The sequence below is a fragment of the Phaethon aethereus genome, assembly GCF_964289735.1.
Source record: "Phaethon aethereus genome assembly, chromosome: 7".
In the NCBI taxonomy this organism is placed as follows: Eukaryota; Metazoa; Chordata; class Aves; order Phaethontiformes; family Phaethontidae; genus Phaethon; species Phaethon aethereus.
Genome location: NC_138583.1, coordinates 7,687,374 through 7,712,051, shown reverse-complemented (window position 1 = coordinate 7,712,051; position 24,678 = coordinate 7,687,374). Strand labels below are relative to the sequence as shown.

The window sequence follows — 24,678 nt, the reverse complement described above, 5'->3', positions numbered from 1 at the left end:
TTTATATGCTTAACGAAATACTTAAGAGTATGAACTCAAGTCTTAACTGTCTTCAATACCTCCTCTACCAAACCGGAGTAGATGCTTTGCTAAATTAGGTCATATGTTACCTTTTGCATATTAAAAAAGTAGAAGGAAATACTGACTTACATTTATTTTAATACAATTGTGTAATTTGAGCTTTATAGAGCCATGCATAAAGCATTTGTTATTTCACCTATAACAAAACTGATCCATTAACTCTGACAATATTTTTAGTACATATTTTGTTACAAAAGCATTAAGACACATTATGAATCATTCTGGCATTATGAGAGTTAATAGAATACTATATATTTTTCAGGATTATTAATATTTAGTGTCGTTCAGTAAATTAAAAAATCAAGTTTAACTAAGGTTAAAAATATCTTATGATACAGTACATAGATGATTGTAAATGTATATTAATGCAGCTTTACACAATTGACTGGATATCTTTTCGTTAATCACTCACAAATCCATGCCAAACATATATCAAAGACTTCAGCTCCTTTTTCATCCAATCTTCCGACATTTCATTATTATGGTTACCTGATTAATGGATGCAATAATATATGTGGCATGATATGATATGTTCACATTAAATTTTAATCAAATATTACTAAATTCAGAAAACATTAAGTAAATCATGACTGATGAGGCAATATTGCTGTACTGTCATATTGATGGTTACAGAAACTCACTATGGAGAGTTACAGATTAAGGAAAAGAAGTAAATCTTATGAGGAAATAGAAGTATCTCAAGTTTAACTAGTTGGTTCTTTTAAAATTGCCTTCCAGCCAAAGGCTGAATATTAGATCCATCAAAAGTATTCCAGTGTCTGTAACTGATATGAATGTTTTGTTTTCTTCTAGTGTAAGTTGTCTCATTCTTTCAAAAACATGGATTAACATATACTCTGCACAAGGGCCTTTCTCAAAAAATGATGGCCTGTGCAGTGAAAAAAAAAATTATTCCTCACTGCAGTTAAGAAAAATTAACACAATTTATTCAAAACCTTGCTATGATTGAGAAGCTGCTTGTCAGGCACATGGAATACACTTGGTCAGTTCATTTTTTACACAAATTACGCTATTGTTGCTTTGCAGAAAGTGGACAGGGAGATAGGCAGGAGTTAGTGTTCATAGCCTAGATCTGCAAATGTAAGATGGTTTCATCCTCGAAAATCAGAGAATGTGCCTCTAATGCTGCAGACAGCAGCTTTCTTTTCAACTTTAAGTCAGTAATTAACATGTTCATTTGAAAATTTGAAACCCGTATTTAGCAATAATTCTACATTGCATTTTTAACTGGCAGCAAGGAAATGAAACACTGAACCAGCTTTTTGCTGTTGTGTTTGAAATTGAAAGAGAGTTAATTGTGTTTATCTACTTACACTTCTGGTTCTGTGAAAAGTTAGATGGGATTTGCTTATGTTGTCCTATGCCTGTCTTGGACATCCATCTCTCTCTCTCTCTACCTCCCCGCAAGCTCCCCCGTAACTGAAAGATTCAACTTACGATTTCAGGGCATTATTCTTTTTTATAATGAACAAGTTATGTACCCAGAGAATAAACTCCATGTTATGAGAGTTAGATGAGTCTTTAGAAGCTAAATGATGAAGCCTAAATACCAATACTGGAGACAGTACTAGCTAAAAGATGACTATAACAAAACAATTCAAGCAATAACCTGTACTGAAAAAATTTATTCCAAAGAATTTAGAACTCCTAGAAATAGATATTCTCAGGGGTTAATGCTAAACTTTCAGTGTTATAATCCATGACTATGCTTACATAGAATTTCATTCCCATGGTACAGACTAAACAGCTCTCTTCTTTCATTAGTTTTTACCTTAAAAACAGAAATTAAAAGCGTCTTGTCATATGACCATCTTTTAGGTAGACTCTGCTGCCAAGATATCAGATGTCACTAGATCTTATTTTGAGTATGAGAAGTAGTGTGCAACTTCTGTTTAACTGCTTAATGAATTGTATTCAAAAATGTAGTGCATTTCATAGTACATGCCATGACACCTTTCCAAAGTCTGTTTGCTTCTTCATGTCCTGGTTTCATTTTCAATCCCTTTTCTTGTCTTGAAAGATTGTAAGAGGTGTAAGACTGCCTTGTATTATGTGTACATGCTTACCAGCAAGTGAAGTCTCAGTACTACTGCACTCCAAATAAATACTACTCAATTCTGCAGCTGTACTCTGAATATTAAGAGCAATAAATATTTAACTTGTTTAGCTGTAATTATTTTTTTTTTTACATCTTGCTTTTTGCTAGAAGTCATTGCATATAAAGTATTTTAAGGGAAAGCATAGCAATATTAAAGGGAGAGAGAAACGGAAATTAAAATGCTAAAATGGATACAATTAAATTAATGACCAACTGGGATTAACTGGAAAAGAGCTCTGAGTATTGATGCATCTTGGTAGCTCAGTAGAGCTGGCTAGAGCTATGCCACAAGGATTTCAGTTAAACACCTTTTTGCTGTGAAGGTGGGTTTGGCATTTTTAAAGTGTGACTATAAACTCATATAACATAATGTGAACAGTTATGAGAATAATTAAAGCAAATCACCAAGTTATCTTCCTCCATACCCAGATAAGTTTTGTACAGTTACAAGATTAAAAAGTACAAAATTCCTGTGAGTGTAAGACCTAATAAAAATGGAAGAATACATCCAAACCCACAGCTCTTACCTCAGGCAAACTCCCACTGGTGTTGGCACCTCATGCGATGCAGAGAAGAGTGCAGACGCTTCAAACAGAATTGCCTGGAAAGGTTTGATTCACTCTCACTTGATTAATTGAATGAGTATATTATAAGTCAGTCTTGCAGCTCTTGCTTTTCTCAGGAATAGAAACATACCAGAAAAAAACAGGTAACTCGAGGTCCTCAGTAAACTTTAGATCACAAAGTGTGATGTTATGGCTCAGGCCTCTAAAAGACTGCTGGCTTCCACTAGAATCATCTGTTAAAATCAAGGTCCAGCTTTTAAAGACCCAACATAGCCTCGTAGTCTAGAGGTTTGTGTCCAATACCAGACCTCTTGTCAGAAAGTCAACTTGAAATGGGCATATTCCTTTGCATTTCAGTGAGAGAGGGAAAACAAAACAAACGAGAAAATTTCTGACTGAGAACTCGGGATAGGTGATATTGATTTGATTTCAAAAAAGAGGCAATTTGTATGGGCAAAGGAGGGAATAATTTTCTGTCCAGATAGACAAACACACCTGTGGAGTTAGGGTAAGAGACTCAGTTTAGGAAAAAAAGAAAGGAATCAGTGCTCGTAATGCAAGAACATATCCTTCATATCCCTTAGCAAAGTAAAGCTGCTAAACAAACCTACTTTTGTCCAAGCTTTTTAAATAACCAGAAACCACAGCTGAAGGGTCTTTTATTTTTGTGGATAGGGCCAGCTGAGAGAACCATTATTCAGCTGCCAGTGGCGGCATTTAGGAAGGCAGTAACAGAAGCAATGATGCAGCACTGGCCCTTTGAAAGACGAGCATGAGTGGAGCAGCAGATCCGAGCTGGGGAAACGTGGATTATAGGTGAGAGGGGATTTGTGGCAAGGGTGGGAAAATGATGAAAGGGAGGGTGGTGGCTTTACAATAGAGCTGTAGAAGAGAATATGTATTACAAAATGTTAGGAAGAAACTTGGGGCAATGGAGCATGAGCAAAAAACATGGACATCCTTGCATACCCTAGTTGGATTCCCCATCACCACTTTCAAATGGCCAGCTCTTTCTGACCCACATTTTTTCTGTCAGAAATACATCAGGCCGAGTCAGTACAAAGGAAAAAGTCAGTATATCAACTGTTCATCATTATGCTCTCACAAAAAACTGAAAATAGGAAAGTTTCTGCTCAGCTTATTACTGAGAACTTATGAATACAAAGACAAACAGAGTTTTCCTGCTATCTTGCACCTGGACAAAGTAATGCAAAGGAGTACTACTTAGCCTTTCACCATTCCCACCAACTCCTTTACCTAAATTAGTTGTACTAAGCAAAGAAATCACACTATAAATATAATTAGTTACTTGGAACCTGATCTAAAGCCTAATGAAATCAGCAGAAAGCTTACAGAGAGAATGAGCTATAAAGAAAATATTAGTTTGACTGCTGTGGGCAAAACTACTTTCAGATCTAAGCGGAGGATTTAGCTATTTTATTCTGCAAGCAATGAGAAAATATCTTCTTGATTCTGAAACTAAAATAAAAGACCTAATTAATTCTAGAGCACAACAGTCATATACATTACTTCTTAGTATGCAGGAATCCAGTAGTTTCTTTTTTAAACAGTAATATTTAAAAACACATTTAATTTAGATGGCTGTGGTTCCTCTTTTCAGCAAACACATGTGAAAGCATACATTGTGTTTAAATATAATAAATACAGCTAAAATCATGCATCTGGGTCAATCCTCTGCATGTAATCAGGATTATGAAAATTTAGTTTTTCTTTTCTTATCTTTCTCAATAAATGGTCTATGTACAGATGACTGAAAATTTATTCAGACATGGTCTTGGTTGCGTTCTTGTTTTTTAACTCACCAGTTCTTTCTTCTCCACAAATTTGACTGGTTTCTAATTCTATCAGTTGCTCTGCTGGGTAAGGAAAGAGCCAAACTGTGGTTGACAATTTCTAAGCTGCGCTGAAGTTCTTTCAGAAAATAAAACTCTCATGCCAAGGCATTCCAATTGCAAGTTTTCTGCTCATTACAATGACTTGCTCTTTTGGTTTTTTGTTCTGATTGCTGACCACATGTAATTGTAAGGAAAAAGGTCTCATAGGGCCTTGAGAAGACAAAATCCAAATGGGCACAGAAGAAGGGGGAAAGGTGACACGAAAAGGTTTTAATTTAGTTTATACCTTCTCCAAGATTTCACTATCCTGAACCTTCCAGCTGTCTGAACTGAGACCTTCAGCCCCAGTTGTCAAAGCCCTCCTTCATGTACTGCCTTGCCTACAGCTCCTCTCAGGCATTCCCCAGAGGCAACCCAAAGAGACATGGCACATCTAGGGGGAGATCCTGAAATCCGGTTATTCTGAAAAATCTGACAAATGGAAGGAGGCACATCAGTCCAATGGCTCTGTACATGTGTGGTGGGAAATAAATTGTCAGAGGCATAGGGGAATCCCTTTTGTTTCAAAAGTGCTTCTTCAAAGAAACAGACATCCCCATCTCTCTTTGAGGGAGGCACTGCGTGGGAGGCTCTGTGGGCCCTCCTACAATGCCATGACTGAGAAGCCTGTCTTTAACTGGAGCTTAACTGAAAACGCACAGTCCAGATAAAACGCAAAGGCACAAAGAGTAAATAAAGAAGTAGTCAATGCTAAGCAAAGTGTGGGCTGAGGAATTCTGCCTCCTAAGGAGGTGACAGTCAAATGAAGCTGGCTCATCATCTGTGTCAAAAGCAGCATCAGACAGGTAAATAGCAATTCTACACTTCCCTCCTACTCTAAAATTCCACTCTTAAAACACAGGGTATTTTAGGAAGCTTCCTGCTGACAGGCACATCCTGCCCAGAATTACATTTTAATCGTTCTTCTTTTAGACAAACATTTCATTTATACTTATACAGTCAACATGCTATTCCCATGCAGTCCCTAGGGAGGAGCAAAACATGCAAAACGCAGAAAGGGTGGTAACGAAAAGAAATAATGATCTTGTTTTCATTGATGAGTTTACAGATAATGTAGTAGACTATTTACTACACTTCTGTTTTCTCTGGAGGGCAACTTTAAATCTCTTAGAGCAGCTCTGTAGACACTGGTAGAAAATGGTAGCCATTTTCAGTCCCATGCAATGGAGGTTAGCACACTATCTGGAATAAACATGTGATCTCCAGCACTCCAGGATCTTGTAATTTTGGACAAAAATCTACAAAGTGTCCCAAGACTATTCTCTAAGGAAAGGAGAACTTCCATACAAATGTAGATTTTGAACTAGTAATAACATTACTATATGACAATGCAACTAAAGTTACACAGATAATGTTACAGGTTCTACACACTTTCCACAGCCACTCCAGGAATTCGCAACATGATGCTTCTTGAAGGATGAGGGCGCAATGATATCTTCATTTTGCCAAAGCCAAAAAGCACTACCTATCCATCAGGGGGGAAAAAAAAAAAAATCATACTAGAAACTAAAGAAGTTGAATACAGCGTTGCAAACGGCAACACTGATGGTTCTGAAGCAAATCCTGCATATCAGTAACAGTTTTTAAAACATGAGATTTTAAAAAGTATTCTTGTCAGATTTCTTTTTGTTTGCCTTCAGTTTTTGACCAGATTTAGATATAGGAAACAAAACACTGACACAGAAGTCAAGGAAAATGTTCCATTTAAGCATCTGCTAGCAGTCCCTGGATGTGAAGAGGCATGACAAGGTCCCCAGAGGGGTTGACAGTCACTGCCAACCTTGCTAGAGGAACAGTAATGTTACATGAACAACAGACACGCTGTAACACATTGGTTTGCCTCAGCCACACCAATCCTAAAACCTTTATTCTGTTGATACAATTTTTCCCATTCCTTCAGCTTCCATTCCACAAGTGGTAAATTGGCCTAACATTTTACTCCTTTTTCCACTAAAGATAATGTATCTTGAAATGAACATTGACTGTCTATTAAAACCCAATGAATTAAACTGTGTTTCCATTAAAACCCAATGAATTAAACTGTCTTTCCTCAGCTAGCAGCAGGAATAATGGGAAACATTTCTCAGAACTAGTTTATTTTATTTGTAAGAAAGTGTTTGACCTAATGATGTATTTTAGCAAACTGGTCTGATTTATGGAGAACTGATAAGCACATAGTAAAAACCAGATATGCAGCTACCTGTCATGAGTGAAATATTTTATGCAAAATTAAAAATTATATACAAACAGATCAGCAATGTAGTTTAAATAAATAAATAAATAAAAATCTGCAGTTCAGTCACCAAAGATGAAAAAAAGAGTACAATGGCTAGAAATAACAGCTTGAAAGTATGCAATTTAACTGCCAGTGTATCAAAAATCTCATCCTACATAATATTTAGTAGGATCATCAAAATTTGCCTCTGGATTAATGCAGTATGTCAAAGGATAATCAACCAGTTAAATGTGTAAGATCTCACGTACAGATGCAAGAGAATCAGTAAGTTGTGACACATTAACTAGGCATAACTTCATTAACAAGTGAACAATCAAGTTTCATGCTCAGGTGTAAAGACCTTTGGCAGATTTTTTCCTCTTGTAGCACTACCGACAAGAGAGAGAAGACGGTCAGGCAGCACAGGGCTAAAGGTTAGAGAAGGGCTTGTCATTATGAAGAGGAATAGTGAGCAAATGGGATGGTCAAGAAGGGAGCTATACTCCTACGAATGACAGCTAAATGCTACCTCTTCATGAGCGTGTGCACATGAGCTAAGAGGAAGAAGGACAACACAACAGTTTGGTACAACAAAATAATTAAATTGTATCATCTCATATGTCTGAATATAAGCACTGGCAGTGAAGCGCCCTGGCTGACCTATTCCTTCAATGACTGAAATAGGACAACTTCACTTACCTAATATTCAATCAGTGGGCTCTATATCAAAACCACTCTGGACTACACAGGGCCTGACTTGGTGATACATAATTAAACCAAGTGATAGATAAATTCTTGCAAATGAAAACAGGAACTAGCAAAGTATCTTTTTGGAAGCTCCTTGCCTGAAGAGACTATCTTGTCTAACCACATATGTTGAAGGAAAACTCCCCTCAGCACTCCTGTGTTGCCAAGCTAGTCCCCATAGCACAGGGATGGCTGAGAGCTATGGTGTATCAGGCCGCGTAGGCTCCCTCAGGGACCACAGACGCCACTCATGTCTGAGGATCCCATCTACAAAGGGTACAAAGTGAATCCTGGATTTTTTTTACTTGCTGCTAATTAGCTTTTTTATTTTTTGTTTTCTAGGCGTCTCATCCTCCCCTACCTTCCGTCCTCTCTCTCCCTTTTTTCCTTGCCCTCGTTCCATTTTCAGTCTATTACTGCCATGCTCTTATGAACTCATGCCATCCTTAGTTCCACCTAAGAAAGTTATACACAATCCCTTTATGGCAGTTTCTTCTCTACAGTCTTCAAAAAGCACAGAGTTGTATGGATAAGGATGATCACAACGCTTAGTAAGTTAGCTCGTCAACTTATTTGCTGTTCAGTGCCTTGCCTAGCTGTTCTTTCTCAAGAAACTTCATTTTGAATAATTAATACTACTATCTTGTTAGCACATATGGGGTGACACAGCAATTTTGGTATTGCTGTCATTATCACCTCTTTTCATATACAGCAATTCCTGCAATGAAGAGCCGTGAAGAGCAAGAGCTGTTTCTTCTCCCCCTCATGGAGAACGCTGAACCGGCCACCCTTCAAACAGGCTTTGTGCCCAGGGCTGAAGTTAAGAGCCTGGAGCACATCAACTTTGCTTGTGTTGGATAACGCACCTCAGGGCAGAACTAAACTCTCTAGGGCAGGAGCTGGGTTTGCACCTCTGCAAGGGAAGAAGGGATGCCTCCCGTTGTCACTCGTGTCTGTGGCTCACCTGCGTGACCTCTCCGATACCGGCACCGACCTTGCTGCCCAGCGGCGATGGGTGCTTTTACAGCCACGCTCCATGCTTCTGCTGGGCGCTTTTTGCCTCACAGCAACCCCACGCATCTACAGGCCGACGACCTGCGCCACACGCAGCACTGAATAAAAGGGGGGAAAAAAGGGAAAGAAATCACTCTCGTGTGCCCCCTCCGCGACGGGCGCGGGGCCCTCGCCCGGTTTGCGGCTGAGCCCCGCCGCGGGCGCTGGCGCTCCGCCTTTCGGAGGCCCCTCTCCCCTCAGCGGCGCGCCGGGACAGCCGCCACCGCCGCGCGCACCCGCGGGCGGGAAGACGGCTGCTGAAGCGGCACGAGGACGGCCGTTGGAGGGGCGGGGCCAAGAGCGGCGCCCGTTGCTCTGGCGACACTGCCCGAGTCTCGCGCGACCCGGAGGCTGTCGCGAGGCGCCGCCCGGTACGGGCCGGGCGGAAGCGGCCGCCGTGTTTACAACCCGCCGGGGCGGGGACGCGCGAGGAGCGGCGGCGGCAGTCGGATCGGGCGGTGGGGGCCGGCGGCACCGGGAGCGGCGAGCAGGCCGCCTCCGCGCCCATGTGCCCGCAGCCCCCGCCGTCCATGGAAGTGATGGAGGGGCCCCTCAACCTGGTGAGCGCCCGGCCGCGGGGGACGGGGGGAACGTCCTGCCAACCGGCTCCGCCGCCGCTCTCGGCCTTCAGGCAGCGGCGAGCGCCCGCCGCGGGGAGGGGGTGATGCCCCTCTCCTCTTGCCGGTGGGTAACCGGACGGAGAAATGCGGCTTGAACGGTAAACAGGGCCCTCACTGCTTCCCCCTCCCCCCCCGCACCTGTTCAGCTTTGTGCCAGGCCCTGCCACTGCGGCACCGGGCCCTGGCCTGGCTAGGGGGGAGCGAGGCGGAGCGGCTGTCCTGGTCTCCGAGGCGGCTTTTAGGGGGAAGCTGGGCTCGCCGCAATCCGGTCCGGTGGCTGAGCGACGGGGCAAGCGGCTGGCGCGGTGCAGGCGGGAGCAGCTGGGAGCACCGGAGAGGAAGCGACGCAGGGGTGCATGTAGCGGCATGTTTAGATGGGGGGGTGGGGTGTCGGGCCTGGCCCAAGTTGCAAACAGAAGAGGCAAGGGAAGTTCTGGAAGGAGACGTTTAGATGACACAGGCCATATCTATGCGAATTTAAAGAGTTTTAGAGACTTATCAGGGCCCATTACTAACTAGATACTTAAGTTCAGAAGGTGAAATGCTTTAAAATCTTAAATCGGTAATAACTCTGCATAAACTAAAGAGCTAAGGAACTTTAACTGAAACACAGGTGTCTGAAAAATGCATCTTTGCAAAAGCTAATCAGATTTTAAACAGCCTAAACTGGTAGGTTTCTGTCACATAGACAAGATCTAGGGTCAAGAACAGTTAGTTCTCTGCTGCTTTGTGGGTTTTATCAAAGCTGTATCTTGACTGTGCCTCGGATGTGGTGATACACAGAGCATTCCCTTAGAAAACCAGCTTTGGTCCAGCAGCCCAATTAGCCAGGAGCAGCACACCAGGAATACAGCTGTAGGATTTCCAGGAATTAGTTTGATCCAGAAATTGTTTAGACATTTCCATTCCAACCTTGGAGACTTGTGTCAATTTAGTTTTTAAATCAAACCTTATTTGCTCCAGTTTGGTGTCAGCCCTGACAAACCCTTGCCTGGTCCATACAGAGTCAGTCAGGTATTTCTGGATTGTTCTCTCTAGTTTCAGAAAGGCATGTAAAATTGGCATTACAGACCACTCATGGTGTTAGGGCTGACAGTGCAGCAGGAAGACGGTCTATTTAGAGCTGAACCACTCTGGCTATGTCTGCCTCATTCTGTCTAGAGTTTTTATTCTGTATATGAGAGGCCTGACTGAAACAAGGAAGAGCAGGAAGTAGAAAGCTCTTTAAACTCATCATATTAATAAGTTACAAGTCAGACAAACTCGCAGCACAGCAATGCTATAGCTATTTCACAGACACTATAAAAACCTTCTTAAAAGTAGATCTAGTGCATGGGCTTCTAAGGAGAAAATGATAACTGAATATTCGTGAATAAATGGCTGAAAGTAGCAACTTTGTGGCAGTGCAGATATCACCAGTTAGTAGTGTTTCTTACTGAGACCACTTACTAAGGATTGTAGGAGTGGCAAGAATATGACTAAAGCCTGGCTGATGGTCCTCTGACCACGATAGGAGTGTGCAGTTGCCACACCTGTCTAGCACCAGGCTAATAAGAAGATCAAGACACTTCTACATAATAGATGATACAGGAAAAAAGTTGCTTTATATAGTTTTGTACAGAAAATTATGAAGCTGCCTGTGCATATGTTCCTACTCCCTTTTAAGGAGTATCCTGAAATACAAAAAAAACCTTTTCTTTAAACTGCTGTACAATATAGTCAGGCATCATCTTATATTGAAAAATGACCTGTCTTTTCAGGTTGTGTCAAGCACCATAAAAACTATTCCATTACAAGAGCTTGAATGGGTACAGTACCATGGTTAGAACACGCCTACATGTTTACAAGGACATGAACAGGAGTAACTAGAGTTTTGCAAAGCTCTTCTATTCACAGTCCTTCTCTGCAGTTGAGTTCAGATTTGCAGGGAAGGTGCCAACCTCCAATATAAGAATGTTCATTTAAGTTTTTGATATAATCTGGTGCCATATATTTCACTTACTTCTCCTATAAATCTCTTCTCTTACCTGAGTCTAGTTCCTAGGGACTGGAAAAGTATAACTTTTTCCAAAGATGCCAAATGATTAAAGAGGAGGGAGATTAAAAACAACCAAACAAAACCGCCCTAAACTACAAAGTGGCTTTGGATACACTAATCATTAGGCTTATTTATCTGCTATCAATGACTTAAGTACAAGACATTTTCCTTCTTTCAGTATATCATGGCTTGCTAATTTTTGTGCAATTGCTTTTTCTTTAGTTCAGGTTTTTTGTTAGAACTTGCTATAGTTCTTGGATGTTGCTTTGTCCTGTAAAACTTGTTCATTAGTTGTGTATTTGAGCATCTTGGTTACTGTCAGCTACTGTCTACTAAGCATAGACACTGTCCTGATTTTCTTGGGTAGCTGAAATAAAAAAGTAGTAGTTTTGCAGTATCCTGGTGTCTCCACACCGACTGCACTTGATCACCTGTATTGGTGGCTTTAAGTTACTGTTTATATATTTGACTATTTTCCTGGCCTTCCTAATTATGGATGGCATGCCATACCTTGTTGTATTCTGCTGACTTCAGTTACATTATCTTTCCACCTTCTGAAAGATATTTCCCTGATAATATTTTATCTTCATTGCATTTGGGTCTTAGTGCCTTAAACTGTCAATATTTCTTTTTCTTAAGTTTAATTATATTTTGGCTTCCCTAAGTCACTGATTTACTTCTGTAGATAGCACTAGAGAAATACTGATTTGCTTTCCAGATCTGGTTTTTTTTTCAAAAAAGTATCTATAGCTACAGCTGTTTCTATTTAATGTAAGTTTTAATCATTGACCTTCAGGTCTAATGACCTCAATGAGAAATGGACCTATCATTTTAGAATTTGGACTTTAGTTCTTCAGACTTTTTTTTTCTTTTAAAGTTATTCTTATCTTTTTGTATACCATCTGTGCCATTGTTGCATGCTTAACAAATAATCATGCCAAGTCTAACCCCATCTTTCTTCCTTTTAACCTTTCTAGGGCATGTGCTACAATGCTAACTGCTGATTTGATTTTTCCACTGAGCTGTCCTCAAGTTATTAATTGGATCCAGTGATCCTTCATTTAGGAATACATTGACACAACTTTTCCAAAGTCTCTTGCCATTCTCTGAGTTGTTAGAGCCATGGGAAAGTGTTTTGGGGCAGCTCTGATACTTGAACACTCATTTTGTCTCTTCCTCTTGCCCTCCATGTGCTGCCGCCCCCCGCCCCCCCCCCAGCATACTGTTTGCTTTCATGTGAGAAACATCATCTGATCTTGCAAGAATGGGTTAAAGCTCTGATCCTTATGCTTTTGCTAATGAGGAAGCCAGTTCTTCAACCCTACAAATAAAATATTTAGTTGTGCAGTGGAGCTTAAAACTGGTATGGACTAAGTGTAGTCCCTGCACCTGCAGGCAACCATGTAGCAGGTATCTGTCCAGCTGAACACTTGTTTCACACATAATTCAGTGCCATAAACTAAGACTCAACATTCTTTAGCAAATTAAAACTTTTACTGCAAAAGCATGAAGATAAGTCTCATAAGAAAAGACAACCTGTAAAAAAATTAAGTTAAAAGCTTCTCTGTGCGACCTACTGTAGGGGCAATTCCTACTGCTATCTAGTTTAAGGCAAAGAACTCCGATATCAGATCCAGCAATACTTTTAACCTTAGGTATAGGAGCAAAAGGTATCAGGCAGACACCTGTGAAGATTTTTTCGTAGTTCGGAAGCACAGCAGCACACTGCTGTCCACCAGAAGCTTGGAAGTAACAGTAAAAATATGAGGCAAATAGTATCAACCTCAAGAAAAGACTAGAAAGGAAGCTTGCTCATTTAACAAAGCCCAACACCCAGGACTTCCTAACTGGAGATTGTAGTTTAATACCTCAGTGTCTTTCTGTAGGATATTTGCTAAGGAGCCATACCACCTCTACCTTGCATTCTTCCTATAAGGTAATAGCACTTTGTATGGTTTGTAATAAAATACAATCCAAATCTGGTGAATATCTGTTGCTTATAAGTTTCTTGAGGTATAAGGGATCCAGTTTGAAAAGCTGTTGTTTTGATGAAAAACAGAAAGCACAGACCAGTGGTTGGAGTGAGAATAACACAATAAAATGTAAATTGCAAGAATCTCATATAATGGAAGCTTTTAATATTAATGATGTAAAACAGAGGTAGCAATCATTCCAGTGCAAGCCAATCAACGATCTACTTTAAGAAATTGTTTAGAAGTGAGGTGAATACTACATCCACAGGAGGGCAAAACAACAAGCAGAATAAATATGCAACATGCAAGAGTAAGTGTAGAAAATAGAAAGCATCTGGGAAGGCTTAGCAGAGACCAAAGGATTTGAACCACGTGGGCCAATGTGTTTCAGACTTAATACCAACCTGCACCTCTGTTATTTTGATTGGAAAAAACAGAAATATTATGTTGATCTACAGAAACATCCACTGAATCTGGTGTGTGGTGGTTTTTTTTTTTAAATAAAGCTTAACCTGAAAGCTGCTCTATGTGCTCTTCTAATCTAAAATGAAAAAAAGAGGCAGATGCACTCAGTTCTGAACTCAAGCTAGAGAAAACAAGCTTTTAGGTAACAAAAGCTGAAGTATCATTATATAGACGTGCCCAACGCAAAGTCTGTTTTTACCACAGTGGTGGAAGCCTTCTCTTGGTTTTCCCAGTAACAACATGATCTTTATGGGACCGTTCCATTTCAGCTAAGGGAAATGTAAGGTGTGAACCCACAGAGGCAGCAGCGTATCTGTCCGAGTAGAGTGACTGGTGGTGCTGGGGTGATGCATCAGATACTCAGCTGAACAGTCAGTAATAGCCTCCTTGGAAGAAGCTCAATAGAGTTTTATTCAGTCATATAACTACTATTAAAGCACAACACAAAACTGTTCCATGTGCAACTGTTGCACATACAACAACTTGCAGTAGCTCCCAGTGAAGAACATAATTAGCTAAGCTACGGGTGGTTGACAGAAGCATTATTTCCGTGCTGGTGTCTATGCTGTTTGAGTCCCTACCAGCAGCGCCTTTCTGCTGCGTCACCCTGGCATTACGAGCCTGTCTGTTTACTGGACCATTTGTTGTGATGATTCAGTTGTCCCTACTGAGGGGCAGCTCAGTTGCTGTAACAGCTTGAGCCATGTGGTTTAGGGCTACATATAGGAGCCCAGATTGCTTTTGTTTATTATCAGGGCAATGATACTGTTCTCATTTAGCTTATAACCTCCAGTTAGGAAGACTTGTGTAGTACTATCTGCAGCACTATACACGGGGACAAGAAAAGCATTACCAAAGCAGCTGAGAACTGTGGGCATACAAAATGTTTCAACTTGCTTGTCAGAGATATTTAGTGTTTTTATCATACTAAATGGATGAAAAGGAAGAGAATGAGGTTGATTTGACTATGCATTAGGTAGAAGGATACCACACCTTAATGAAGTTGCAAGTGATCAGGGAAAGAGCTGCAGCTATGCCTGTATGGGGTTTTGAAGACTCCACCTGAGCAGTATGAATGTGAGTTGGTTTCATTCCAGATCTCCTAATTGCATTTGCATGGTGAGGAACTCGGACTAACCATTTTATCTTAAATTTGGAATAGGTTGGGAACACACGCGTAGTCAATTAGAGCTATTCAGTGAATTAATGTTGGTTGGCTAAACAACTGGTTGCTTGTCTGCCCATATATTTAAATTCTAATACTATTGCTTACAAGCAAGTGGAACTTCAACATCTTTACAGTTCAATACAAAGCAAGTGATGGGTCTGTTAATACTGAGAATACATTCTCATGAGTGTTTCACAAACTTCTTTTACTTTATAGTCACACTAACCTGTAATTTACAGTTGAGTCATTGTTCTGTCAACCTTGCTAAGTACAGGCTTTCAAAGACAGAAAATTGAGCTAACATGTGGCTAGTGGTGTTGGTTGAGCAGCCACAATGGGTTCTGCCATTTTTAATTTCTCCTTCAGTCAACTCTATCTTTCTCTACACAATACAAGGAGTATTTTTAAGGGGGCTTGCTTCTGTTGATAAAGCTACACATTACCATTTCTTTAGGCTTAGTGGCAAATATATTCCCATTATATAGCATAAGTTACAGTACAACTCTTTATTATTTTTGCTTTTAGTGTAACTGCCTGTAAATGCAAGCATTTTCCACAGTCACCCCAAGTTTTATTCATCATGATTGCACTTTTTTTTTTTCTTCATTAAAAATAAATATGGATGGCCATAATTTATTCTTGGACCTCTCGGGTCAGGTTTTCCACTTGTATTCTCTCTTAATTCAATTTTTCAATGCATACGCAGGTATACACATTCAAACCTCTCTAAGTTCACTATTTCCTGGTAAGAATGGGTTTGAAAAATAACTTCCATGCATGTAGCACTGGCAGAGTGTTTGTGAGGTGAGAGGAACAACGGTGCCCCACCTAATCCCACCTTTTGTGGCCTGCTGCTGTAAAAATCCACATGGAAGTTACTTAACATTCTTTTGTACAATGGGGAGGCAATGCAATGTGCATTTTCTGACTCTTCCTTTCTCCCAGATACATTCTTAGAAGAACAGCCCTGTATACTTAGGGAAAGAAATCCCCAAACAGATCCCTCGTGTCTCAAAAAAATACCTTCATCTTTGCTTTCAGCAGTAAGAGAACAGAGGTATTGATCCTTCCTGGCAAAGATAACTGGTATCCACTGTCCATAGCATAAAATAGATGATGTTAGCAGCAAACAGTGGTTTCAGTTAAAACATTTATGAACTGTTAGAACTTCTTTGCAGTTAGCTTTCTTCAGGCCCTTGGTTTTAGCAGCTGGGTTTTCCTGTCTTTATTTGTAACTTCAACAGTAAGGAGTAAGGCACTGTAATCTGTCCTTTGTAATCATATTAAAATATATCACTTTCTAGAGAGTCCCTTACCCATGAACAAAGGAGGCTGTAAGCTTAACATCTTGTGCAAGGCTTTGTCCAGTGAAGTGCTGTTCTCATTAGGGGAACAAAGACAAAACATACACAACAAGCCTATCTCAGCTACAGGAGGACTGTTGCAAATTTCTGCTCTTAGGAGAGGGCGGTAGACTTACCTTACTTGAAAATGAGTAGTACTACATCTACCTTTTAGAGATATTATAGGATCAAACAGGTTTTTTTCCCCTGTTACTCTTCTTTCTATAATAGCTAGCCATCAACTGGAATCATATGGGGAAAGCAGCAACTTTTTTTTTCTTCTTTCTCCCAGCCTAAGCTAGGATCGTATCATAGTAATCCTTTAAGTTGTAATGGTGCACATTAGAAATAAATCTAGTGCTTTTGTTTGTTTGTTTTTGTTTGAGGGAGTGGTAAGAAATTTGGCAAGTGGGCCTTCTGGCTTCATTTCTCATGATGCAGTCACATCGCTGTCTAGTATATATTGGCATACAAGAAGTCAAGTGTTAACTTTTGAGCCACTAAAGAAAGCTCTAGGCAAAGAGGGGACCTGCATTGCTGCTTTACAGGGTGGTTTGATTATTTTTTGATTCTGTTGCTCAGAGATTACATAGGCAATGGTTTGTGTTAGTTGGGTGGAGAATCAAATAGGAGCATTTCTTTGGAATAGCAGTACAAACTTACAAATGTAGGTATCATCCCTAAAGATCTCAGCCACAGTTGGAAAGTTTGAGGACAGCTGCCCAGCTTACCTGCTTCCATAGTTGATCCAGAGTGGTTAAGGTGATACAACGCACAAATCCCTTAAGAACCAAGTATGTTGGAACAACATGAGGAAGCTTTTTAGCTTGGTCAGCCTTCACTCACACCTGCTTCCTCTTAGGAGAGTCAAGTTGTTACACCTGTCCATTTGCCTACTGGGAATTCCTGCTTGTCTGGATTGGGAGGGACATCTGGAAGTAGTTGTCAACCTGTTTACCCCCTTCAATCCCATAGCTTGTTAACAAAGTGTAATTATTCTTACACCACATCCTACATTTATTTCCAGCACTGCAGCTGGAAGAGGAAAGAGAAATCAGATATATAAATCCATCACAGTTGTGCAGCAGCTGTTTCTGTAATCATCACAGCAGCAGGACCAAAGTCAAAGCAGTCCTGATTGAATCTGTTGGGAACCAGCATAGCAGCTCCAGAATTGTTGGTGTAAACACCTTCCTCTAGCATGACATCAGACCAGGGATAAACTTGAGAGCCTTTTTTTTTTTTTTTTTTTTACTTTATGATACAGGACCAATTCTTCCATTGCCAGATTTACAATGGGATACAGGCCACTCTGATTTCAAAATAGATTTGCTAACAATGGTTGGATACTGTGTGGCTAAGTGTAACTGAAGGCTAAGAACGAACCAGCAGACTAGGCAAGATGTAGAAGCTTATCCATGACACGTGGCTATTAAGCATCCAAGTACTTCTGTTGCAGCTTCATCACTTGCTGCTAGGATGGCACCACTAATTTCTTCAAACTGCTGCTGATGAATAATCTACCATGAAAATGGGAGAAATTCCTTGGTCCTTGCACAATCAACTAATTGGAACAAACACTCACAGGGCACTATAAATGAGTAAATGCTTCCTTGTCAAGCTGGCAGGAAAACATACAAAATGAGGAATTCCTCCTCCATGACTGACTGGAAAACACCTAGCTTTCTCACAGAAGGCTGTGCTGAAACATTGATTTTCTTTTTCTCTGCTGTGGTTCCTCTTACTTCCACTGTGGAATTCTGCTGCTCTGCATCAGAGCAGATGGCCTGACATCTATATATTTTGATATAACAACAAGAAATGCATTTTGACCTTGTAATCAAGAATCATAGTGGTTTTTTTTGCTAGCATCTCTGGACTGTGGCTTTCTTAATGTTGGTCATGGTGTAGCCCAACTTCTTCAGACTCCCTTTAGCTTCACTGGGAGTTAATTGAGAATGGAAATAATTTAATTGCTCAATCAAATAACAACTGACTGTCCTCAGATGTTCTGCATGTGGTTAAGTGATTTGAGTAAGATCATGCTCCAGTAGTTTAAAACATATGAAAATAACCTTTGAAAGCAATCAGACTCAAATTCTTATATGTAGAAACTAATAAATGGAACCAGACCCCTGGCTTGTTGAACTGCTTTCTTAGCTCTTCTGTCTCTAGCTGCCCTGTTTCCCCTTTCTCTGTTTCTTTAGACCTGCCCATGCAGTTTGCAGAAACAGCTGTATCAATACTAATTTATTGAAAAATTGTTTTGCAAGGAGCAAACTCAGGTGTTTTTATGTCCATAACATAGCTAATTTGTAACTGGATGAGCTGCCATGAATAACAGAGGAGATGGCTCTATATGAGCTGATACCATTTGTTCATTCCCCTGGGAAATAAGTTTATCTTTCCAGCATATGTCATTTGTAGGAGTCCGTAGAAAAAGGCCATAAAATAGATGATTCACCAATAGAAAAACACTTCCTCTTCTTCTGAGATTATTTAACCTCAGGGCAGAAGAAACAGGGAATGCTGACAATGCTATGAGAATTGAATGAAGATGAGGAAGAATAATATAACTGAAATATTTGTTGTGAAGAATGAAGGAGAGGTTTTTGTGTGGGTTGCTTTTGGGTTTTTTAGAACATTCCATATTAGCATATGAAATCAGTTTTAGAAAATCCAAATGTCTAAATGCAGTGATATAACTGCTAGGGATTGCTTAAGAACAGCTGTTGCCCAAAAGAGTGTTTTTTGTAGAAGTCATTCTCTTCTGTGGTGTCAGAGCTGGTAAAATTGAACTTACTGTAACACTGTAGGTGATATATCGATTTGGAGGACAAAGACGACAAAGAAATTGATCTGCATTTTGGAACTTATTTTTAAAATGCATGTTAGTATAAGTATCATGTTAGTCCTGACAGAATCGTGTTACCATCCTGTTTGGATTATCTGACCTTCCATGCTTCTTCCAAGACTGCAGGAGACCGAGAAAAGTGTAATTCCATAAGGCCTGTGGGGAACCAGCTGTTCTAGCGTCTTAGGATATGGACAAATGCTCTCATTTTTATGTTGATCCTGGAACATGCTTAAAGTGAGTCAGTGACATCTGAAGTTTGATATGTTTTATGCCTTTATTTGGGCAAAGGGAGGGAGTAGAGAATTTGTATGGGTCAGAGACAGAATTACAGGGGCGGATTTCAGGCTTTCAGCCCTGTTTCCCCTACAGGTTCAGTCAGTATAGATTTGGTAAAGGCTCCCTTAAGGAACAGTAATCTTAAAAAACAAAGAAACAGGCAAACGCTTTCCTCAGATTCCTGAGTTTTATATTGTTTCACAGAGTCAATCCCCAGTACTTGATGTCTGTTTGCTTCAAACTCAACATGTAGTAAAAGCAGTCAAGAATAGTCTGCATTACTTGACAGCCTTGCCAGTTAGTGGTTGTAGCCTTTCATATTACATAGCTTGTCTTGGAGGAAGGACCGTAAAATTCATGTCTTGTGGTAATGACAAAAAGATTTGCTTTCATGAATGTTGCAGTGCTGGTTATACAATAGTGTTGCTCACTGAGCATATGCAAATACTTGCATCAATTGCTTGCTTTCAGCAACATCCTTAGTGGTTTACAAATGCTAGTATAGACATAACTCTTGTACAGCAACAATGTGACTTTGATATCTTTAACTATGGTTGGGCTGCTCCCATTAATTGGTGTAAGCTGCAACCAAAAAACCAAAGATTTTTTGCAATTTCTGCATGCAAGAGGCAAAGCCTGTTGGGCATGGGGCAGCAGAAAAGGTCAAACCAGCCATAAGCTGTAACATAATTCAAATATCTTGCATTCTGCCAGGTAAATTGATCCTAAATACTTAGAGCTTCTCATAGCTTCTTATGGCCTTTTTACATAACTGTAGTGAATGCCTGCCTATAAAGGAGAACATGTACTTTCTGAGGAAGATCTTCAAAAGGATTTTGTTGTGTATACACTGTTTTTGCTGCATTAACAAACTTCAGTTTTTGCTGGTATGGATTCTTGTAAGGTAGTATTATAAAAGAAATCAATTATAAAGCTTGGAAGGGAATAGGAGATCTGAGCCTAAAAGCCTGGAGAATTGGAATCAGTACAGGTTTCTTAGATGTACTGATTACTTTTAAAACAACTATAACTATTTGTCAGTTAACCCTCATTGATGTAATGTTCTTTTTGTTTTAAGGCTCATCAGCAGAGCAGAAAAGCAGACCGTTTGTTGGCAGTGGGGAAATATGAAGAAGCAATTTCTTGTCACAAAAAAGCTGCTGGTGAGTAGGTATTTCTCACATTCCAGCTCTTAAAATCAATTTCTAGATTTGCATGCTTCATGTAAGTAGAATATCTAGTTACTTGCAAAATTTTTATTCTTAAATTGTCAATTTGCTTTTCAGTCCAGATCAAGCGCCCTTTTGGAAACTTTTCCTAATTTGAGCAGCTAAAGTCAAGTGTTTCCAAAGTTGTTTTGATTGGGGGTGATTATCATGTGAAGGCATTTCTTGACTCAAGATGAAGCCAACACCTTTTGTCGTGCACAAATGGCAGTTGGGGACCTGCTGTAAGCCAGTTTCACTTTACACTTTGTATTTTCTTCACTGCTTTCATAGCTGAAGTCACCTGCTTTGTCTGTTGATAAAGGAAATACTTAGACAAATGTTTGCTTACAAAAGTTTACTTACTTCCCTTTCCCAATGTCTGAATCAAGACACCGAAGAACAGGTGATGAGCTCAGCTTTCCCGGAACTCAAGCAAAACAGCAGATTGCATTGCAGACCTTGACACTGCGATTGACAGCCTCTCCTCAGTGAGACTTTGTGCATTTACCTGTCCATTTAACTAGTCATGCTTAATCATTTGTGTTGGAGTCCGTCAGCTCACTGACAGTGTGGCAGCGGCTTGGCAGAAGAAGAAAGAGGTCTTAATTGGTGCAACAAGTAGGACATTTCTAGTGACAGGGCTTGTGTGGAGACAAAATAAGTGGCTACTCTGAAAATCGTAACCTAGACACCAGGCGTTCTCACTTTGCATTCATAAATACTAGAAAACCCCATAAAATGAGAACCTGATAGTTTCTTTGGTATTTATGAATACTCAGAGCAACGAGTACATACAATACATGTAAGTAAGCTATAACGATAGCACTTACATTCTAAATATGCAGACTTTTCTTCTTGGTTTCCTTCACTTCATATACCAAGACAACACCCAGAAATGCATTGAATGTTTCTTGTTTTCCTTCATCTGATGATTCTATGCCATTATCTTACATCCTTCTGAATTTGGTTAAGAATTTCTTATACCATGTGATTTTCAGCACTAGCGAGATATGCTCAAAGTCTAACGGGCTGCTCTGACTCTAAACCAGAACATTTTCTGGTTTGGAGGGGAAGTTGATGAAAAAGTTGGGAACTGCAGACTATTCCTCTTCATCAAGAATATAATTAAAAAGCATGACTTCATAATACTGGTGTGCAATGGACAAGAGGATTTTACTTACCACATTTTGTCTTAAAATGCTTGTATGTTAAAAGGCTGGTCCTTAGCTGTGTTTCTTCGCTTCAACGGGAAGTTGTTCTTCTGGCACTTTCTGGAAATGGCTGTTGTCTTCCTCTGAAAAACAAGTTGGAACAACCTGAGCCAACAGGATGCCATGGGAAGGGTGTAGCATGTATTACATGATCTTGCAGTAATTTTTTCAGACTTTTGAAAAACAGCAGGTGTTTCCAGCCACTGTAACTCGGTAAATACTTTGCCTCTGGACTGCTGCTTTTATGTGGGGATTCAGAATATGGAAGATCTGAAGCCTTTTCTTACCTTTAATGGAAACATTCAGGTTTTGTAACCCTGTCCTAAGTGTTTATCAATTTTTCTCTTCTGCAGCATACCTTACAGATGCTATGAAGCTGACCCAGTCAGAGCAGGTGAGACCAAAGTGCAGCAGAAGCAGCCATAGCTCTGTTGTGTGCCTGTGTGTCGTATTGTGCCCTGACCATACCCCTTTTGGGCATTAGCCTCTGCATAGTTTTCTGAACCCATGGCAACTGCACCAGGAGTTTTAGAAGTGCAGTGATGCTAGTCTTCCTTGAGAGTTTTTCCAAGTTTCTGTGGAGCAGGGACAAGAGAACTACTATGCCATCCAAGGGTTCTCCTACAATGGTTTCTAGTCTTCAAGGCATCTTCAGTAGGTGATAAAACTAGTTTCATATTTAACTTTTGCTGTAAGGCACATAGGCTGTTTCGCTGAGACACAAAGCTGAGCAGCTCTTCTACAGTCTGTAATTTTGGTTTTATTCATCCTGACTGGGTGATCTCCAGAGCAACAGCCCTACACCTTCCTTATTCATTACACAAATCTATCCGTGAATGTAGTAGTGTGGTCTGCCCAGCACTTTTATAGCAGCAGGCTTTGAATTTAGCCAATATTATCAAAGCAAATAATCGTTGGAGATTGGACATCTGTCTTTCTTCCAAAAGGTCATTCCTGTAGAAAAATGGTAGCCTGTTACCCAGGTGGTTCCTGTGAGTTATTAACCACCATGCCACCCCCTTCATTAAATATGACTGAATCGTTTTGGACTATATCTGGCCTTGGAGCACTCCTCTTCTTAGTGTTGGGTGGTTAGTATTTCCACACAGATACCATCACAGAAGCAAAAAAATAGTTTGTATTATTTAGCTAAATTGTGTCTGTGCATGCCAAGTCAATCTCTTCCTTCTTGGTGTTGGTCATAGGTCAGTTAAACTCCTAGTGCCCCCATTCAGAGGTATTGTAGCCTGGTCAGTGACTTAAAAACAAAAAAACAAACAAATAAACAGAAAGACCAAATGTTAACTCACTCCTTTACAATACCAGTAGTTATGCTAAATTTGGGTGACATATCTGAATCTGTTGCATTGTACGAGCAGAGAGCACTTCTTGTTGGATTTAGTATTTGAATAACAAAAGTTCCTCCTGCTGCCTTGGGCATGCTGTGATGCTGTTTATGTAAATATTTACATGCACGTAACTTTACATGCGTGAATATTCAGGTGGGATTAGGGATCACCAATTGAATTGTTTAACCTTGTTCTTACTCAGGCTCAGCTGTCACTGGAATTACAAAGGGATAGTCACATGAAACAGTTACTGCTCATCCAGGAGAGGTGGAAAAGGGCAAAGAGGGAGGAAAAGCTGAAAGCCCAGCAGAATGCTGACAAAGAAATAGCCGCACATCTTCAGACTTCTTATAAGCCATCTGCTGAAGACTCTGATGATCAAAACGTATTGGTTCCTGTTACTCAGAAATACAGCCCTTCCATGGAAAAACATCCACAGGATGTTCAGGGTGTCTTTGACAGGGACCCGGATACACTGTTATTTCTACTTCAGAAAAAAAAAGAGCCAGTGGAAGCATGTATTGGGAGTAAAGCTCCAAAAGATGACAAAACTATAATAGAAGAGCAGGCAACCAAAATTGCAGATTTGAAACAGCACATAGAATTTCTTGTAGCTGAAAATGAGAGATTAAGGAGAGAGAATAAGCAGTTAAAAGCAGAAAGAGCTAGACTCCAAAAATCTCCAGTAGACAAGGAGTTGGATGTAGATGCTGACTTTGTCGAGAAGTCAGAGTTGTGGGGTCTGCAGCAACACTCAGAAACTACTTCTTCAGCTGCAACTTGGCAGAAGTTTGCAACAACTGCTGGGAAGGCAAAGGACATTCCAATACCCAACCTTCCTCCCCTGGACATCCCATCCCCTGAACTCCCTCTGCTGGAACTCTCCGAAGATATACTGAAAGGACTGATGAATAGTTAAAAAGCAGCAAAAGTGCTCAGTGTAGTTACCCAAACTTAAGAAAAGGGAAAAACACCAGGACAATGGTGATCTGAGGGCAGAAACATCTAACACAATCCTACTGTTGGAGAAAAGGCATTAAAGCAACTTTGTTACTGTGAAATACACATCATATCTGATCTACTTCATAGAAGTTAAAGGTACCATAATAGGTATAAGATGGCAAGCTCTTTAGTCTTTCTCCTAATGTTTCAAACCAAATAACTGCCTGGAGAATGTTTCAAGTAACACAATCCTTCAGGGTTTTAAAGTATGCTATATGTAATAGTTATCTATAATGCCATAAATGATGGTGCAGAACCTAACTGTTACGGTTGCCAGTTGGCTGCCACTTCATATTGAAAAATGCTTTCTAGCATGAATTTAAACTGTGCATTTCATTATGCATAACTTTGTTAATTCAGATACAGTGCAATTTATACACCTCCTAGATGGATTTATGTGCCACGCTCTATACTCCTGGCCATATTAACCTCAAGTCAGGAGAGGTTTTAATTTCCATTCTATGAAGGAAC

General features: G+C 40.2%; 1 protein-coding gene across 1 annotated transcript; it reads left to right on the top strand.

Annotated features, from left to right (window-relative positions):
- Positions 1 to 9,203: 9,203 nt before the first annotated feature.
- Positions 9,204 to 24,124, top strand: NRBF2 (nuclear receptor binding factor 2; the record flags this gene model as incomplete). The annotated part of the gene is made up of 4 exons (XM_082002014.1): positions 9,204 to 9,257; positions 20,516 to 20,600; positions 22,210 to 22,250; positions 23,408 to 24,124. 4 exons carry the CDS (start codon positions 9,204 to 9,206, stop codon positions 24,122 to 24,124), a joined length of 897 nt encoding a protein of 298 aa, XP_081858140.1.
- Positions 24,125 to 24,678: the final 554 nt, after the last annotated feature.